This window comes from Hipposideros armiger, unplaced genomic scaffold (genome assembly GCF_001890085.2).
Source record: "Hipposideros armiger isolate ML-2016 unplaced genomic scaffold, ASM189008v1 scaffold_84, whole genome shotgun sequence".
NCBI lineage: Eukaryota > Metazoa > Chordata > Mammalia > Chiroptera > Hipposideridae > Hipposideros > Hipposideros armiger.
Genome location: NW_017731434.1, coordinates 3,511,346 through 3,531,375, shown reverse-complemented (window position 1 = coordinate 3,531,375; position 20,030 = coordinate 3,511,346). Strand labels below are relative to the sequence as shown.

Genomic DNA, 20,030 nt, shown 5'->3' with positions numbered 1-20,030 from the left:
AACCGGGGCCCTCTGGCGTCCCAAGCCAGCTCTTAACCATCGCGCCACTCAGCCGGCCCGAAATACATTAATTCTTAAAGGCATTTTCACTTCATAAAAATACTTCATAAAAAAATGCATTTATATCAGCGTTGTAACCAAGCAAAAACAAGAATGCTACAGTGTCCCTTAGCAGTATAATTTTCAGGATTAGTAAGACAGAAATGGTTTCAGCTATTTAAAAGTTCTACTGAATCACTTAGATTATCTGAAAAAAACTAAAACAATTTTTATTTTATTTTTCTTAAAAGATTTCTATTAAAATATAGCTAACATACATTATATTAGTTTCAGGAGTACACCATAATTATTCAACATTTATATACCTAAAGAAGTGATCACTATGATAAGTCCAGCAACCATCTGACACCATACCATGCTATCGCAATATTATTAACTATATTCTCTATCTGTACATTACATCCCCATGACTTATTTGTTTTATTCCTGGAGATTTGAACCTCTTATTCCCCTTCACCTTTCCCCTCTTTTTAAAATTTTTCAATTACAATTGACACTCAGTATTGTTTTATATTATTTTGAGGTGCACAGCATAGTGGTTAGACATTTATATAATTTAAGAAGCGAGCCCCCTGACTAGTACCCCCCTGGCATTATACATAGTTATTACCATATCATTGACTATATTCTCTATGCTGTACCCTACACCCCATGACTATTTTGTAACTGCCAATTTGTTCTTAATCCCTTCACCTTTTTCACCCTGCCCCAACCCCCTCCCATTGATCACCCCAACAAATCTAGTACCCATTTGACCCATACATAGTTATCACAATATTATTGACTTAATTCCTTATGCTACACCTTACATCTCCATGACTACTTTGTAACAACCAATTTGTACTTCTTAATCCCTTCACCTTTTTCACCCACCTCCCAATCCCCCCTCCCATCTGGCAACCATCAAAATATTCTGTATCTATGAGTTTGTTTCTGTTTTGTTGTTTATTTTGTTCTTCAGATTTCCTATATAAGCGAAATCACAATGTATCTGTCTTTTTCTGTCTGACATATTCCACTCAGCACAATACCCTCCAGGTCCATCCATGCCCCTGCAGATGGCAAGAAACCATTCCCTTCCATGGTCGAGCAATATTCCATTGTATATATGTACACCTCCTGTTTTTCCCACTGATGGAATCCAGGCTGCCTCCACGTCTTGGCCATTGTAAACAATGCTGCAATGAACATGAATGCGCAGCTCCCCTCAGAGTAGCATTTTGGGTTTCTTCAGATAAATACCCTGAAGTGGGATTACTGGGTCCTTTATTGTTTCTTGTTATAACCTTTGTTTTAGAGTCTATTTTGTCTGGTATAAGTATCACTACCTCCATTGTTTTTTTTTTTTTCATTTCCATTTTTATGAAATATCTTTTTCCATCTCTTTCCTTTCTGTGTGTCTTTTGATCTGAAGTGAGTCTCTTGTAGACAGTAAATGTAGTCTTGTTTTTTTATCCATTCAGCCACACTACCGTTTGAATGGAGCATTTAATCCATTTACATTGAAGTAATTGTTGATAGATATGTAGCTATTGCCATTTTATTATTCATATTTTTAATCTTTTATTTATTATTTATTTTCATCTTTAAGAAGTCCCTCTAACATTCCTTGTAATACTGGTTTGGTGTTGATGAACTCCTTTAGCTTTTTCTTGTCTGGGATGCTCTTTTTTTGTCCTTCTATTCTAAATGATAGCTTTGCTGGGTAGAGTAATCTTCGTTGTAGTTTCTTGCTTTCCATCACTTTGAATATTTCTTGCCAATCCCTTCTGGCCTGCAGAGTTATTGTTGAAAAATCAGCTGACAAGTCTTAAGGCAGCTCCCTTGTAGGTAACTAACTGCTTTTCTCTTGTTGCTTTTAAGATCCTTTCTTTGTCTTTAACCTTTGGCATTTTAATTATCATGTGTTTTGGTGTGGGCCTCTTTGGGTTCATCTTGTTTGGGACTCTCTGAGATTTCTGGTCTTGTATTTCTACTTCCTTTGCTAGGTTAGGGAAGTTTTCCATTACAATTTCTTCGAATAGGTTTTCGATTCCGTACTCTCTCTCTCTTTTCTCCTTCTGGATTTGCATCCCCTATGATGCAAATGTTGGTAGACTTGATGCTGTGCCAGTGGCCCTTTAAACTATCCTCAGTTTTTTTTATTCTTTTTTCTTTTTGCTGTTCTGATTGGGTGTTTTCTACCTTATCTTCTAAATCGCTGATTCAGTCCTCTGCTTCATCTAATCTACTGTTGATTCCCTCTAATGTATTCTTTATTTCCGACTGGTTCTTTTTCATGTTTTCTATGTCCATTTTTCTGTTTCCTATCTCTTTGTTGAAGTTTTCACGGAGATCCCTGAGCATCCTTATAACCAATGTTTTGAACTCTGCATCTGGTAGATTGCTTGTCTCCATTTTGTTTAATTCTTTTTCTGGAGCTATATTCTCCTATTTTATTTGGGACATGTTTCTTTGTCTCCCCATTTTGGCTGCCTCCCTGTATTTGTTTCTATGTATTAGGTAGAGCTGCTATGCCTCCCAGTATTAGTGAAGTGGCCTTACGTAGTAGGTGCCCTGTGGGGCCCAGTGGCCAAGTCTCCCTGGTCACTAGAGCTGGTGTGTCCCTTGGTGTGTTGTGTGTGCTCTCCTGTTGTAGTGGAGCCTTAGCTGCTGTTTGCATGTGAGTTGAAGGGATTGAGCCCTCGGGGCTGACTGATTGTGAGGACTGGTCATGACTACAGTGGAGGAGCTGTTGTGCAGGGCCTGACCCTACAGAGCCAGATTCACTTTAGAAGAGTTCTGGTGCCTGCCCAGTCTGCCCTTTGGGTGTGCTGTTCTTGGAGGTGGCTGGGTGATGCTCCAGTGCTCGGGCTCAGTCCAAAACTGGCCACTGGGTACGCCAGCCCTGGGGCCTCCTGGGAGGGAACCTGCTGCAGGCCAAATTCAACCACAGCCTGGGCCCTCCCCAGAGCCACCTCGCATGAGCCACAAAGCAATCTACAGATGACTTGCTCCTGTACTGGGCTTGGAGGTGCCTTGAGAGGCCAAGCCACAACTGAGGTTGGCAGTTGCTAGTGCTGGGCTTGGGGCTGCTCATCTAAAGGAACAGGACATGCTGAAGCCAGATGCTGCTTGTTTGGGTTTTGTGAACCTTTGAGAGACTTTAGGAAAGTCTGTGGCATGGGCAAAGGCAGGAGGTTGGTACAAAAAAGCCACAGTGAGCGGCTTGAGTGTGCCTGCAAGCTGGGTTATGTGGGGTCGCAGGGAATCACCAGGGCGGGGTGAACAAATGGTGTTAGCCAGATTGATGCAGACTCAGATATGGTGGCTACCTGTGTCTGCACACATGAAAGGGAGGGCTCACAATGAAACAGTGGCTTCCTTCAGCTCCTGTCCAGGAGATAGTTGCCCCTCCAGCCCTCACCCTGAGGCCAGACAATCAGTTCCTCCCCATATGTCCCTGGCACCTTTTGAGCTGCTGCCCCAGGGCTGAAGCTCAGAGTGAGTGGGTCCATCAGTGAGTAAGTCCATGCACGGTCCCTTTAAGAGGAGCACCTGGAAGTGCAGCCATCCTCCAGCTCACTCAGCCACAATCTTCAGGTGATTCTCAATGATAGTTGTTCTGTATTTTAGTTGTAATTTTGATGTGGTCATGAGAGGAGGCAAGCACAGTGTTTACCCACTCCGCCATAGTGACCAGATTCCAGACTAAAACAATTGCTAAATGATTAAGCATGAAAATATGCTTACTAGAATCCTAGCTTTTAGTTAAGAAACCAGACATTATTAAAGCAGTTGTGTAATTGCCGCTTCTTGTGAAAGAATAATACATAGAGCTGTGATTTAGGAAACTCTTTAAGTTTATTAATAATTTTCTGAATTTCCTTTATTAAATAAGATCCTATAGAATTTGTCATGTAGCATCAACTGGGAATAACTATGCCTTAAGATATTGTATTTTCGAGGGGTTATTTGTTATTTTAGAGGCTCCAAGACATCTTCTAAACCTCAATTTAAGAAATATATTATAGCAGCAGCTACCATTTAATGAGTGCTCATTATATTCCAGATAATGTGCACGTTCTATTTAATTAAATAAAACGTTGCTGAAAAAGTAGGTCAGCTCAACATTTTAAAATGTAAAGAGTGATACTTCAGAAGGATTGAATAACCTGTCCTAAGTCACAGATAGCTAGCTAGTGAAGGCCAAAGAGTTATTAGGGATGCACTGAAGTTAACACTGTGGTCTAAGAGATATTCTGCATAAATTAAAATTCTAAAATCCCATACAGAACCTAACTGTATTAGGAGTTCAGACAAGTAAAAAGTTAACATGGGCTAAAGTAGAAGACACATGCTTCACTAAGGAATAATTGTTGAGTTGAACTCAACAGAAGGTAAGAGTTATTTAAGGACAGAGGTTGGAGTATGGAATTCTCCAAGAGGTAAGAGATATAGGTTTGTGTAGATACAGAAAGAAGGCTAGTTTAAGGCACAAGATTTATGCTAAGAAATAAGAAATAAAGTTAGATGTAATGATATAATTATGCAAAGTACCATGTAATAAACTTTTTAATATTTACTCTTAATTTTATGTTTAAATTAAGCTTGTTGATATTATCTCATTTCACCCTTACAGCAGCCTATGAGGTAGGCATTAACCTTATTTTGCAAATAGGAAAACTGAAGGTCGGTAATAGTAACTTGCCCATGATCATACTAGCTATGTGAAAATCAAACCCAGTCTATAAGGCTGTTCCCTAGCCCTAAACCAGTGGTTCCCAAACATTACAGTTTACACTCATCATTTGGGGAGCTTATTTAAACACAGGATTTCTGGAATCATTTTAAGCATCAAATATATGGTCTCCAGAATTATTTTTAACAAGCACCTTCTGAAGATGCTGTGAGAACTGTGCTTTGGAAACACTGTACTTAGCCATATTATCTCAAAGTTATAAGGATTGGATAAAATACTATAAGACAGTGGGCAAATAATAATAATAATAATAATACAGTAATACTTTAGTTTGCGAGCATAATTCGTTCCAGAAACAAACTCAAATTGCAAGGCATCGCTCGTTTACCTAGTTAAAATGTATTAGAAATGTTTGCTCGTCTTGCGGAACACCTGCATACGAAGTTACTCGCAATCCAAGGTTTTACTGTATAATAATAACCAACACTTTCAGAATACACTATGCCAAACACTGTTCTAAGCACAATACAGTCAATCCTCAAAAACCACGAGGTACATACATACTATGCCATTTTTTAGAGATGAGGAAACTAAGGCATAGACAGGTTAAACAACTTACCAGAGGTCATGGCTAGTAAGTGGCATTTGAAACCAGGAAGTCTCACTTCAGAGTCCATGCCCTTTTACCATAGGAGTGTATGGTGAGAGCAGTGTGTAGGGGGTGAGATGGGCTGAAGGGTGTAGAACATGGAGGCAGGATATAAACTTTGAGACTTTTTTTACAGGGGCTCTCATTTGAATCAAACAGCTTTTAGAATCAAATCATTATTTCTCAGTTGGATTACATGAAGTGGAAACCACGACAATAAACCATTTTTTTAAATCTTAAAACATCATTAAGTGAAAAAAACAAAAACAAAAATTCTATCAGAGCTGTTTCCAGCCCTAAACCCTCTCCCACTTAGTAGAAATCCCATGCATGCTTTAATACTTGCTATACTGAATTCTACAGAATGTTCAGGAAGAGAAGGAATTCCAAAAAGGAGAAGCCAACCCAGTACCAATAAGTCACTCATCTAGGCTGAGAGGCAGTCCTCAGGAGCTGCTAACCCCATCTGAGAGCTGACTCAGATGTTTGACAGGTGCCTCAATTACTGAACAAACAAGTCCAAGGTATGATGAATTTTACCTTCATCTGCTGCCTTTTCTGTTTTAGTACGGACCAACAACTTGAAGCCACAGCCTAAATATATGCAGAGGAGAAAAAACAAGATTTAAATTTATAACTAATAAACTTTCCATTTAGAAGACAGTCCTTTTTATTAGAAAGTCAAAGTTGATTGGTCTAAAATGTTCAAAACTAACTACTAATAAGAACTAGTCAAGGTTCCTTCTACTCTTTGTAAATGTTAATGAAAAGGTGTTTTGTTTTTATAAATTTTAAAATTAAATACAAAGACACTAAAGAAAAAAGGATGAACTCAGGTCCCAATGAACTTGGTAGTTATAATTCAACTCCCAGAGTTCTTAAATTCTGTTCCTACAGGAAAATAGTAGAAACGTGTATACATAGATGCACAATATACAATAAATGTTTTATGCATAACAATGAAAACAAACTACTTTTGTTACAAGAACAGTAATGCTAGAAATAGTTGTGGGTAGAGCTAACAGTTTTATTCAAATAAAGAGCTAAGAAATACAACCATAATGATATGGACAAAAACATCCACGTGGTTCCTGAAGAAATCTGACCTACTCTGGCACGACCAGACTTTGTCAAGGTCACTTGACCAAATTAGTTACAGAAATGGAGATAACACGTACCTTTTATGGTTAAAGCATACTTTGAGGGAAATGTGGATTTATTAAAACTATTTTAAAATTTAGTATCAGGAATTTGCAAAATAATTGTGAAATAGCCAATTGAAACATTTTTAAAAGGCATTCAAACTTCATCATGAACATCTATCCCACCTACTTCCAAGTACACACACACACTTAAAGCCCAAGAACAACAATAAAAAAATGTCAAATAGAGATTTGAGTACAAAAAACAACAGAAAGCAAAAATATTCAAAGTATAGAATACAGTTTAAGTCTGCTTTTTTGGGCACATGCTTATTTTTTTGCTTCCCTAATTTTTCATAGTATTTGGGAACATGAATTTCCATATTTTCCTCTAAAACATATATATTGTCTTTTACTGCAATAGCTGTATTTCATTTAAGTCGTAGAGCCATTTCAGTTACAGGCATTTTTTTTCTAGTCCTGAACTAGTCTGAAGCCTGAGGGTTTTTTGTTGTTGTTGTTGTCTGTCTTTTTTTTTGAGATCTAAGGAAATACTGAATATTTCAGGTCAAGACAGAGACTGATAGAAGAGCCTAAAAAGGAATTTCATCTGAAGATGTTATACATACCGTATTTGCCGGCGTATAAGACGATTTTTTGGCCCTGAAAAATATGCCTCCAAGTGGGGGGTCATCTTATACGCCAGGTACACTTCAGATAGACTGCCCATAGTGCTTGCCCCGTGCCATAGTGGCCTCCCGATGCCCGCCCACTTCATTCCACATACCGTTCAGGCATCAGCAGCACTGCTGGGTGTATGCTCGGCTGTTACGCGATTTTTCTGTTATGTGATTTTACCACACTCGCAAAATCGCACACAGCCGACCATACACCCAGTATGATAGCGCAAAATCGCGAATCGCGATACCATACTGGGTGTATGGTCAGCTGTGTGCGATTTTGCGAGTGTGGTAAATTCGGGTTACCGTATATTTCTTTACATATGCATTGAAGATTCGCGATTTTGCACTATCATGGTGCCTGTTAGAATGTTGAAGAGCTCGCACCTGCACACTAGTGAGGTCCCAGGGAGATGCTGATGCAAGGGTGGACCAGACTGCTATAGTGACAGGGCGGGCAAACAGGGAGCAGGGACCAATCAAATCAGGCTTTGTATACAGCCAACAGCCAACCACAATACTGCACCATTGTACAGTACAGCATAGAAAATGTCGACCAGTCAAACCCCTATCATCCCTATCATGGCACCAGCCAAAAGAAAGAAGTATGATGCAAATTTTAAACTGAAAGTTATAAACTTTGCTAAGGAAAATAATAATTGTGCTGCTGCAAGACAATATGGAGTAACAGAAAAGATGGTTCGGGACTGGAAATCAAATGAGAAAGCATTAAAGAGTATGCCAAGGGGTAAGTGTGCATTAAGAAGAGGCACCCCACACTGGCCAGAACTCGAAAAACATGTAGCAGACATGGTGGCTCAACATCGCCAAAACGGTTATGTGGTGACACGAAATACAATACGCTTGTTTGCACTTCAGTGGGCCAAATCAAATCTGATATTGTTTTACCTTTTATTTGGTGTGTGGAAGGTGTGCGGAAGAGGGGGTAGTCTTATACGGCGAGTATATAACAAACTCTGTATTTTGAGTGGAAATGTTAGGGGGTCGTCTTATACGCCCAGTCGTCTTATACGCCAGCAAATACGGTATCTGATCCCAGTATCAAAGGATGAGCTCAGTGTGCACACTAGTCATTCTACAGGCAGATATACATGTAACTCTTATTAATCTTTCCAGTTCTGACCATTTTCCATTAAATTTAAACGGTTGAGAAAGGTAAACCACCACTTACAGTTTCTTTGAAGGAGGTGTTCAGCCAGCGGTTATTTACTACATTCTGTATGGAGGTGGGTGGGTTTTCTAAATCTTCAAAGGAATCCATTAATATAAAATCCAGAACAACATCATAGAAATTTAGATTTTTCACCTGCATTAAATTATGAATTAAAACAGAAATTATTATTACATAGAGCTGAAATAAATTTCTGAGCCAGAGCTTCAGACTTTAAAATAGCTGGTGATTTTAGTTGAGTCAGATTATATTTTTAGTTGAGTCAGGTTATATCTCTGACAAAAAAAAAAAAGGAGACACAAATATGAAAACAACTCACCACCAGAAATTATAATTCGCATGACAGCTGTTCCTTCCTAGATCCCATCAGGTGAAATTAATCTCTCCCTCCACTCTATTCTAGGAGTCCTTTGTTCATGCTTTCATTATGGTACCCACAATGCTCATTCTGCTTTGTCATTAGTTATTGGTGTATCTGTCTTCCCCAGCACATCATGAACCTCTTGCTCTTTCATTCATTCATGCATACGGTATTGTACTACATGCTATATGAGGAGCTCAGGTTTCTACAGTAAGCAAACTAGATGTTTAGTTTAGTGTGGAAAACAGACAGCAACAAATAGTACCACAGATACACAACAACAAAATGTGATAAGCACAGTAAAGGAAAAAGTACATGGTGTTATGAGAGTTTATGACAGAGCTTCTAATCTAGACTGAATGTCACAGAGGATTTTCTTCAGAAAGTGAGGCATCCCAGGTACAGGAAATCCCTTGTCAAAGACTTTAAGGTAAGACGGAACACAGCGGCAATGAGTCAAAGGAAATCACAGCAAGGATGCTATAGCTCTTTACAGCAGAGAGCAAAGAGGCGAGACAGGAGGAAGGGCCAGCTCCTGCAGGGGTTATAGCCCATGTTAATAATTTTGGATTTTTTCTTCACAATATTTTTAGGGGACAGTGGTGGAATGAAGATAATCAGCTTTGTAGTTTTAAGGAATGTTCTGGCAGCAATATGGAGAATGGAATGGAGAGGAGAAAGAGTGAATGCAGGGAGTGGAGGAGTAGGCTAGGGATCAGGAAATGCAAAGACTCTGAGATAGTCCAAGGAAAGACAACAGTTACTCGGACTTCAAGGGGGATGGCAGGAACAGAGAAAAACTGAAGAAATTGAAAGATGTTCAGGAGCTGAAATTGACAAAGTTAGAGATGAATACGGTAAGGGAGGCGAGGACCAGGGAGGTGTAAAGGGCAGGTCCCAGGTTCTAGCCTGCACAACTGAGCGGATGCCGATTCCCTCACCAAGTGAGGGAACACTGGGGAAGGAAAGATTATGCCACTATGTCTCTGCACCTACTGCTTTTTCTGCCTACAATGCTTTTCGGCCCCTTGCAAACTCATTCTTTAAGCTTCCGTTACAACAAACTGTTCCAGGCTCCTCGTGTACTCTCCCTGTCCCAGTGCTGAAATCAGCCATTTTTTACAAGGAGACCTAGTTCTTTTGAGTGGACAGTGTTACTTAGAAACCAAGATCTGTGTGCAAAGGGTAATTTCTTTTGAGGTGTTGCTGCTCCCAGACCTTCTCAGTGAGCAGAGCTAGGTAGTACATGTCTGTTTATGTAGATGTAAGCCTTTACATCTATTTCTGTATCTATCTATCTATCTATATATATGGTAAACTATGAATCCGCACTGACAGCTCCAATTCCAATACTAGCTTTTTATATCTCCATTCTCTGACAATAAGGCCTGGCTCCAATTATTCTCAATATATTTGTTTGTTTGATATTGTATATGTAACCAACCCCCTAGCCCCAGACAGCTGCCTGTGGTTCCATCTGAAGCTGGCTCTGCAAAGGCCACCATTACCGCCTTGCTAGGGCCTGCTCTAGGAAGGAAGGAAGGCAGGAAGGCAAGAGGGAAGGACGGATGACCACACAATTGGTTTTCCTGTCATTTAACAAGGACAAGGAAACAGTGGCCTCAAATTATGTAAATACTATGTGTAAATAACTAACAGGAATAAATGTAAAAAAGATTAAACTTACTCCTCTAGCAGCTAGTTCCATTTCAGTACTATCCCAGTGATCAGTCTGCTCTAAAAAATAGATCATTTCATCAAAAACGTCTTCAAACTTCTTTGGATTCTGCCGAAGAAAACACACTTTAATCCTAAACTCAACTTTCTAATAAAGCTCAAGCCTACAAAACAAATGAGTTACTCTTCAAGTATATTTGTTACATCTTCATTCTATTAGGTAACAAGTAAAATACATTTTCAAGGTATGCCATATTCATTTGGTTTAATATTTTGTTGTTCCAACATTTTGCAGCAGGCAAGACTAAGAATGTTAGTAAAATGTCATAAGCAAACTGCTTATGTATGTATGCATACAACAAAAATGTATGCGTAGTGCGGCCAGTTAGCTCAGGTGGTTAGAGCGCAGGCTCATAACACCAAGGTTGCCGGTTTGATTCCCACATGGGCCAAAAAGCTGCACCCTCCACAACTAGATTAAAGACAACTACTTGACTTGGAGCTGATGGGTTCTGCAAAAACACACTGTTCCCCAATAAAATTTCAAAAAAAAAAAAGGTATCGTATTTAGGTCAGTCCTTAGGCTGAAAATGTGGTCACAGAAGATACCGTGTGAAGCTTCTGATGCAGTTCTACTCCTTTAGGAGGAACTCTAGTTCAAATCGCTGCCATGGGAAGGCCAAGAAAGCAATATAAGATTTACATTGGGAATTGCAAGTAGTTACTATCGCCTCTCATTTATTTTGTACTTTATAAAAAATTTGCTTTCCCTTTGAGCATTTATTTAATCATCATAAGAACCCTCTGAAATAGAGTACCACAAATATAAGTCTATTACACAAATGATGGTATTGAGGTTCAAATAGTTTGGGTCTGAAAACCAGGTGTTCAAGTGGCTCAAGGAAGTTCCATTTCATTTTGGTTTTCCTCATCATCTGGACACACCTTTGCATAAAGAAAAGTTGTTCCTTACAGTCTTTATGAAGTTCTTTTCATTGCTCCTGCCTCATTCAGTCCCATGAAGATGAGTAAGAGTAAGAGGCAGCTCGATTTATATTTCCAGATTTCTGAGATCTACACTATTTCCTGGAACCTTCTTACTGAACAGGATTGAGGGAGGTAAGAGAAGAGGTATTAGAAATAATAATAGTGGTGGGTGTAGTGGCAGATCTAATGATAATTCTCATCAGGATATTCACAGGCTTTATGACAAACTGGGAATAATTTATGAGAAACGACTTGATCAAAACGGTGTAGGCTTTAAACATAGAAAATAAATCAACCCAAGTAGAAATCAATGCTCTTTGGATTACTTTAAATATGACGAACAGATGCAAATACCGCAGGCCTGCAAACAGTATAAACGCATCGGAGACATCCTTTGCAACTAGCTACAAAAACCGTTTCTTCTTTAAAAATTTAATGTATTTTCATCTTCAGTTCAATTGAAACGATAAAAAACTTGCCAATAAAACAAGTTTACCTTTCGTGCTTTCACAATTAACGCTGATAAAATTTTCCTTCCACTCTCAGCAAGGAATATTCTGTTGGCTGTTTCTGAAAGGATTACCTGAAAAAAATATCCATCCCCACACAAAGAAAAAGGAGACCTATAATTAATTTGAATGTACATTTGCATTTATAGCACATCGATGCACAAATAACCCTAACATAGTCAATGCATTGTATTTGGCAGTATTTCAGCAGGCAGACCCTAGAAAAGTCCTAATTTACTAATATAAAATGAGCTCTTGAAACCTATAATCAAAAAAGATTAAAGAGAGATACATCTGAATTTAAATTCTGTTCAATTTAATATTAGAAAGTCCAAAATAAATGTTAAATAGCCCCAAAACATAAAAAGTAAAGGTAATTTTGTTGTTTAATTACCTTATTTCACTTCAGGAAATCAATTATTTTACAATTGACTCAAATAAAAACAATCTGGAACACACGCTAATTTATAATAAGAAAAAGGGTTTTTATTTTAAGCAGCCATTTGTACACATCTTCAGCAGCAAAATATCCTGTTTTGACAAACTGTAGTGGACCTGGGAAGCCAGTGGAGAGGACAACGACAAATGAAGCCAAATGAAGGGAAAGAGCAGGCATGAAAAATAAACGTAGCAGACTTTATATTTGCCATTAAGAATAAGGATAATAAAAAAGCAAAGAGCTGTCCTGTTTATAGCAGCTGGACTCTGTAGCATGAGGGTGGGGATGAGTGGCTGGGTAAAGTACCTTAATGTTAAAAAAAAAAAAAAATACCTGAAAAGCCTGTCGAATACAGTGAAGTTTGGCAAGAAAATCACTGTCTCCTAGGCACTCCAGCATTTCGGTTCTATGTAATAAACAGGGGAGACAACTGTTACACTCTAGTCGAGAACAAAGCCTGCTACAAATGTGGACTCAAACAAGGCTTAACCTCAGCACCTTAATCTAAAACACATGTCTTTTCAATACTGACAAAACACGGTAAAAGAATTTTTTTGAGCCTAAAACATACTTTCCCCTGTTCTCATAACCATTTTTAGTTTAATAACTATCATACAAAACATAGCAACAGCACCTTAATATTTTTCATAAACATAAGCGAAACTGAAATGGTACCTAAGCACTCTTGAGTAAATTTTTCCATCTTCAACTAAATGCATGGCTTCTTCGTAAAAAGGACAGTGACAAAGAGACTCTAGACTGTAGGTATGCCGCACTTCTCTGTGTTCTGCAAGCTAAGCATACAGTGGGTTAGAACACACTACAATGATATAAGGGGGGAAAAAACTATACAAGATAGAAAATAGGATCTTGCTAACATCAAAACATACTCAATTTGATTAAACCATAAAAACCATTCAATAAGATTTTACAACTAGTAAGATCTAAATTCATTCTATTTCAAAATTCAGCTGTAAAGAAGAGTAAAACTTTACAATAAGCTTAGTTCATTCTGAATCCAACTAGTTAAATCCATAGGGTACACAGAAAATCAGTATCTTATAGTTCACCACCAAAAAAGCCCACCAAAAACTGAAGATGAAGCATTGAAAAAAAAAGGAGGAGGATTTTATCACCCAAAGAATGCTTAAAAGAATGCAGTTTCCAGTTACCCACAGTCAACCATGGTCTGAAAATATTAAATGGAAAATTCCAGAAATAAATAATTGATAAATTTTAAATTGCACACCATTTGGAGTAGTGTGATGAAATCTCATGCTGTCCCACTCCATCCACCCAGGATGTGAGTCACCCCTTTGTCCAGCGTATCCATGCTGTATGTGCTACCTGCCTGTTAGTCACTTAGTAGCAATCTTAGTAACCAGATCGACTGTGGCTGTATCACAGTGCTTATGTTCAAGTAACCCTTATTTTACTTAATAATAGCCCCAAAACACAAAAGTAGTGAAGTTGGCAATTCGGATATGCCAAAGAGAAGCCATAAAGGGCTTCCTTAAAGTGAAAAGATAGGTATGTATAGGAAAAAACATAGTATATATAGGGTTCGGTGCTATCCATGGTTTCAGGCATCCACTGGAAGTCTTGGAATGAATCCCCCAGAGATAAGGCGGGACAACTGTATATTCACTGGCTGTGCAGTCAGCACCACTTACTAATTCCAGAATATTTTTATCACCCCAACAAGAAAGCCCTGCCTATTAGCATTCCCCCTTTTTTCTAGTCCCTGGAGACCACTAATCTACTTTCAGTCTCTATGGAGTTTCTACTCTGGAAACTTCATATAAATGAAAAAGTATGTGACCTTTTGTGTTTGGCTTCTTTCCCTTAGTGTAACGTTTTCAAGGTTCTATGATGTAGCACATATGACTACTTTGTTCTTTTTTTATGGCCGAGTTGTACGGCTATACACCACATTGTATTTATCCATTCCTCAATGATAGACATTTGGGTTGTTTTCACTTTTTGGCTATCACAATTAAGGCTGCTTTGAACATCTGCATACAAGTTTTTTATTTTTTCATTTCTCTTGAATATATACCTAAAAATGGAAGGGTCACAGGATAACTCTATGTTTATCTTTTTGAGAAGTTGCCAAACTGTTTTGCAAAGTGGCCGCCCCATTTTCCATTCCTACCAGCAATGTATGATGAATCAAAATTTTCCATACCCTTCCCGACAATTATTGTCCATCTTTTTTATTGTAACCACCCTACTGTGTGTAAAGGGGTTTAATTTCCCTAATGACTAATGATGTTGAATATCTTTCACCTGCTTATTGGCCCTCATATATCTTGGCAGAAATGGCTATTCAAATCCTTGGCCCGTTTTTAACTGGATTATTTGTCTATTTATTGTTGAGGAATAACAATTCTTTATGTATTCTGGATATAAGTTCTTCATCAAATACATGGCTTCCAAATATTTTCTCCCATTCCGCTGCCTTTTTCACTTTCTTGTTGGTGTCCTTTGAAACACAAAAGTCCTTACTTTAGATAAATTCCACTTAGTCATTTTTTTCTTTTGTCTGCTTTAACTTTCACTTTCTGCTTGTGCAGAACATCAAGGCAGCCAGAGAGAGGGTCAGGGACGTCTAAGGTCTTTCTTGAACATATGCAGATCCCTGCACATGTTTGTGGCCTTCTAGATTCCCGGGAATATGTGGGAGCTTTTCAAAGACCCCTATAAACATCTCATTGCCCAATTTTTCCTTTTAAGTTTTTTGGTCAGTCTTTTGCTAGCCCCAACTGGCATCACTACCTCGGGCAGCTGTCATGTTAAACAATTACCATTGAGCCTCTGGTTTTCAGTTAACCATAGTTGTGAGGCTGTTGGTTTGCAAGACTACTGTGGAGAATGGGGTGGGAATAGAGCAAATTAAACATCCACAAAGTTCACTCTTCTTAAGAGGATTCAGCCAGTTTTCTTGAATAAGTGCTTCTTGAAGTTTTACACGTCTTTCATTAATTTTTAGAGTTCCAAACATTTTTATTTTGACAATTTTTGCCAGTGTCTTTGGACTTTTGTGGAGAAGTTTAGAGGTTTTTACTGTACTATTCTGGAAGTGTTTGTCCATGCTACAGTTCTGACACTTCATATGCATTCACTACTGTGCTAAATGTTTTAACTTAATTATCTCACTTAATCTTTACAACTCATCAAGTAGGTGCTATTATTATCCACATTTTACAGATAAAGAAACAGGTTTAGATTAGCAGGCACTTGCCCCAAGTCCTACAACTAAATGGCAGAATTGAAACCTAGGCATTTATTCCAACGCTTGTACTCTTAAATATCAAATCAGTCTTTCCTATCAGCCTTATCCAAAAATCCAAGGGGGAAGAAGTTTAAGCATCAGCAATATTTAAGATGATATAAATAGGTTTATTAGACCAGAAGCAAAAGAAAAAAAAGGTAAACCGAAATAACAATATCTGAAATTACATATTTTCTGCTTTAAGTAATATTTCCTCTCATATTTTAATGAAGATGTATTTTGCTAATGGAAAAGTGTTTTTGAGATTATAAAAAACCTAACAGTTTAAAAAAATAAATTATAATGTAAATTCTTTAGATATTAAATAAAGTTTTGTACCACTATCAAAACAAATAGGATCTATGTACACCTACCAGTAGAAAAAAATCCTAAGGAAGAAACAAGGACTCCAATTGAACTCTACATAAAATAATTTATACTAATAAGAAGTGAATAAACCTAGCAATGAGAGAGTCCAGAGTCAAGTTTTGATTTACTGGTCTACCTTACTTATTTGTTGGTTTGGCTGAGGTGATCATTTAAAGTAAGTCTCTTAAAATAGGCTTGCAGCTGTGGAAATACGTCATATTGAAGATTTGATACTAGCTAACATCAACTCTTCAGAGACGACAATTCAGAAACATTTAAATCATGAATCTTCAGTTTTTTAAAGCAAATCACTAAAATGATGGTTTAAATTCTCATTTGAGAATATATTTTATAGCAAGAATTTTTTGAAAACTTTCCAAAAACTTTTTTAAAGGTTTCACAAAAAGATTAGCATTTTACTGAGCTGAGATGTTACTTCAGAAACAGAAGTCAGTAACACAGTTTAATCCCAGCATTTGGAAACATGTAATTCGCCAAAAAAACCAAAACCAAAAACAAAACAAAACTCTGTTTTTATTTTTGCTAGCTGAAACTTTTGAAATGTCCTTTATTTCTAAATTTTTCTTTCCCCCAAACAGTACATTTCAAAAACTCACTTTAATATCTTTACACAGAAAAGTAATACTACATTGGTTTATACCAAAGCATCATCCCGCCTTCTTAGTTATCTTCCATAGTTTACAGGTGTCATAAAAACGACCATGTATGAAATCAAACAAGTCAATAACAACAACGGCAATAATAAAAACAGGCAAAATAGATAAAACTCATAGATATAGCTATCAGTGAAAAGAATGTTTGGGGATTAGCTGAAGATTTCAAACGCCCTAAATTTCTTCTCCCCTGCCCTTGATGAAGGGCACAAGAGACTGGGCCTTTTCTTTCTGGGCAAGCAATGACTTTGCTGAATGTGAAGTAATACTTTTAAAAGCCTTAATATTTTTAAAATCCTCTGAACAACCATGAAAGAAATGTCCAACGTCCCAAAACTATTATAAGCAGGGTCATGAAATAGGCTAAGTTCCATTTTGGACTATTTTTTACATGGTAATATTTTCCTTTCAAATCAACCACCTAAATTTACAAATAGAATTTAAGTTCGGCCGGCCAAGTGGCTCAGTTAATTAAGGGTTAGCTTAAGAGCAGGGGCTCTGAGCAGCGGGGCCATGGGTTCGATTCCCACATGGGCCAGTGACGCTGAGCCCAAGCTGAGCTGCTGCTGAGCTGCCAACAGGTGGCGGGATGGCTCAGCTGGGGAGAAAAAGAAAACAAACTTAGAACTTAAGTTAAAGGAAACAGGCTGACTGTATACCCCATCTCATGAACAGAAAATAAATAAATAAAGGAAATAACCCTCCAAAATCGCCCTCAATGATTCCCTCTTCCTGGTACTATCTCCTTCCATGCTGTATAGGGCTAACCTGTTTAACCAATAGGATACTGTAAAAATGATGGAGTGTGTAAGAAGGTGGGCTGCTCAGTCCAGGAGTCACTCCGTATCTAATATATGCAGATTCAGAATTAAATACCAAAACAATAGGCTCCCTGGATTAGTCTTTAGGACTCAGTTCTCACAACTGTAAGGCCCATGACCTTCAAAAAAATCACCCCATAAACTTTGAATTTTAAGGTGATAACTCCTAAAACGCTTGAGCCTCTATTAAACCCCATGTGTGCAGCTCCCGGAAATTATAAGGCCCTAATCTAGATTAACGCTGACATGCGCCGGCTGCCTAACAATCTCCAAACTGGGGGGCGGAGCCCCCTCTCAAGGACATGCCCATGAGACCTAGGGCAGGCCCCTCAGCCTCAGCACCAGGCCTGAGCCCACACCTGAATTTTATTGTTGTTTTACTTGTAAAACACTAAATCTGGGGTAATTTATTATACAGCAACAGATAACTATATAATATAATGGTGGAAACAATAGTAACAACAACTGAAAGACATGCAAATTTCCAAAAACTGGAAAGCAAATGGAGGTGTGTGTACAGATGAAACAGATGAGGAAGCCAGAGTCCAGAATAAGTTCAAGAAGGGATATACGTGTCAAGGGAAAGACATCTGCTAAGGAGGAGCCTCAGCAAACACCAGGCCTGTAGTCGGCAGGTATGAGAGCAGGATTGAAGAAGAGGGATTGAACATGGGAGGTTAAATGAAAACCTGCATTCAAACACCTGTAATAGTCTCACATCTTAGTCTACTTCCTGCCCCTTTCTCTCCATCCCTGAGTAGGAAGGCAGCTTGCAAAAAAACCAAAAAAAAAAACCAAAAAAAAATCTCAACTAGAGAACATTTCTTTTTAAAAATTATTTGAACTGCCTGAAGAGAGTAAGTCAGCTAGGATGAATAATGAGCCTCCCAGAATAATTCTGTATCTCATTCTGTATCCAAGTGCACCCTGCCTAGCGGGCTATATCCAGACCATTCATCCTGAAGAAAAGCCTGCCAATCAACACACCTCAAACAAGTAAACTTAGCCTAGTTGGCTCTCCTGCTCACCTCGTCACAGGAGAGACAAACATAATCCACACAATCTACCTAAGAAAGTCAATCCAGGCACCAATTAAGCTTTCAAATTTGAGAAGAAAAGCATCAGCACAGGATTGAAAGCCCAAGATAAACAGACAAAATTGACACCGGAGGAAATAAGATAATTCAAGAAATAGAAATTTTAAATGGTAGGTTAGCCTTCCTCCCTTTTCAGATTATGATTATTCTAAATGTTTATCCTTGTCAGTTTGCATATTATTATATTATTTTGGGTTACTATAAATAAGTGCTATCAAGACAGATGTGTTTAACAAAAGCTTTTAAAACTTCCATTTATAGTATGAGTAGAAGTACCTGAATTATAAGAAATAAAAGTTTCTCTTTAAACAGCACCCTACAATTTATATGTTAAATACATAGATGCACCTTACAGGGCAGAGTGGTAATTCTGAGAAAAACAGAATCTACACCTAAAAATTGCTCTCTCTGCAATATTCGTTTCTACCTATTAAATAACAATCTCTTTAACAGATGGGAGCATTAGGACAGTATTCAATGCAGTGGTATCCTCACATTAAAACGAATTTCCAGAATTTGAAAACATGCTAAGTGAAAGGACCTCAAGCACAAAACAGCATATATTGTATGATTCTATTTATATGAACTGTCCAGAATAGGCAAAACCATAGAGACCAAAAATAGATTAGTAGTTGCCAAGGGCTCGGGGGGAGGGTAGGTAAGAAAAGGGAGTGATTACTAATAGTTTCTTGAGTGATATAAATGCTCTGGAATTAGAAAGTGGTACAGGTTGCACAACTCTGAAAATATACTGAAAACCAATGACTTATACACCTGAAAAAAGTAAATTTGATAGTATGTAAATTATATTTCAATAAAGCCATTATTTAAATTTAAAAACAACAACAGAATTTTCAGAGAAAAAAAGCTACAGTTCCAACCAATGTTTGGCAAAAGTTATATAGAAAAATCTTGTTAATCACTTTCACAAATGACTGACCTGGTTTAGAGAAAAGCCTATGTCAGGACTTGTTTTAATCTAAATAGGCAAGAAATCTTTCTGGTAATTCTGAATAAAGCTTTCAAATGATCACAAACTATTTAGCTTCTTAAGAAGTTCTGATCTTATTTTCTTAACAACTTTCTTCATTAAAATAGTTTTCACTAATTTAAGTGCTTGGCATATAGTGAACGCAATTAAAAATAATTTAACAAACATTTCTTAGAATTTATCTTGGAACATTCACATTCTGAGATCATATATTTATACCCTAGAAGCATTCCTAGGAATGTTTCTCAGATATTTAGCCCTTCTTGTGGTGTTCATGCATTTTGTTTTCTATAGAGATCTCACTTTAATTTATCAAAACTTTGTAACTTACAACAAATTTAAAGTGAATACAATGATAGCAATCAGACAGGAAAAGAAAATAAAAGGCATCCGCATAGGCAAGGAAGAAGTAAAATTGTCATTATAC

The 20,030-nt window shown here is 37.7% G+C and overlaps 1 protein-coding gene across 1 annotated transcript in view; it reads right to left on the bottom strand.

The window, feature by feature from the left end:
* MIGA1 (mitoguardin 1) overlaps positions 1 to 20,030 on the bottom strand; it is a 91,620-nt gene that overhangs the window by 6,101 nt on the left and 65,489 nt on the right. The window contains exons 8-13 of the mRNA XM_019644041.1: positions 13,053 to 13,171; positions 12,711 to 12,783; positions 11,926 to 12,012; positions 10,453 to 10,551; positions 8,405 to 8,539; positions 5,931 to 5,984 (exon numbers count right to left, since the gene is read on the bottom strand). Coding sequence (XP_019499586.1) covers positions 5,931 to 5,984; positions 8,405 to 8,539; positions 10,453 to 10,551; positions 11,926 to 12,012; positions 12,711 to 12,783; positions 13,053 to 13,171 — 567 coding nt within the window. The remainder of the gene's footprint in view (positions 1 to 5,930; positions 5,985 to 8,404; positions 8,540 to 10,452; positions 10,552 to 11,925; positions 12,013 to 12,710; positions 12,784 to 13,052; positions 13,172 to 20,030) is intronic.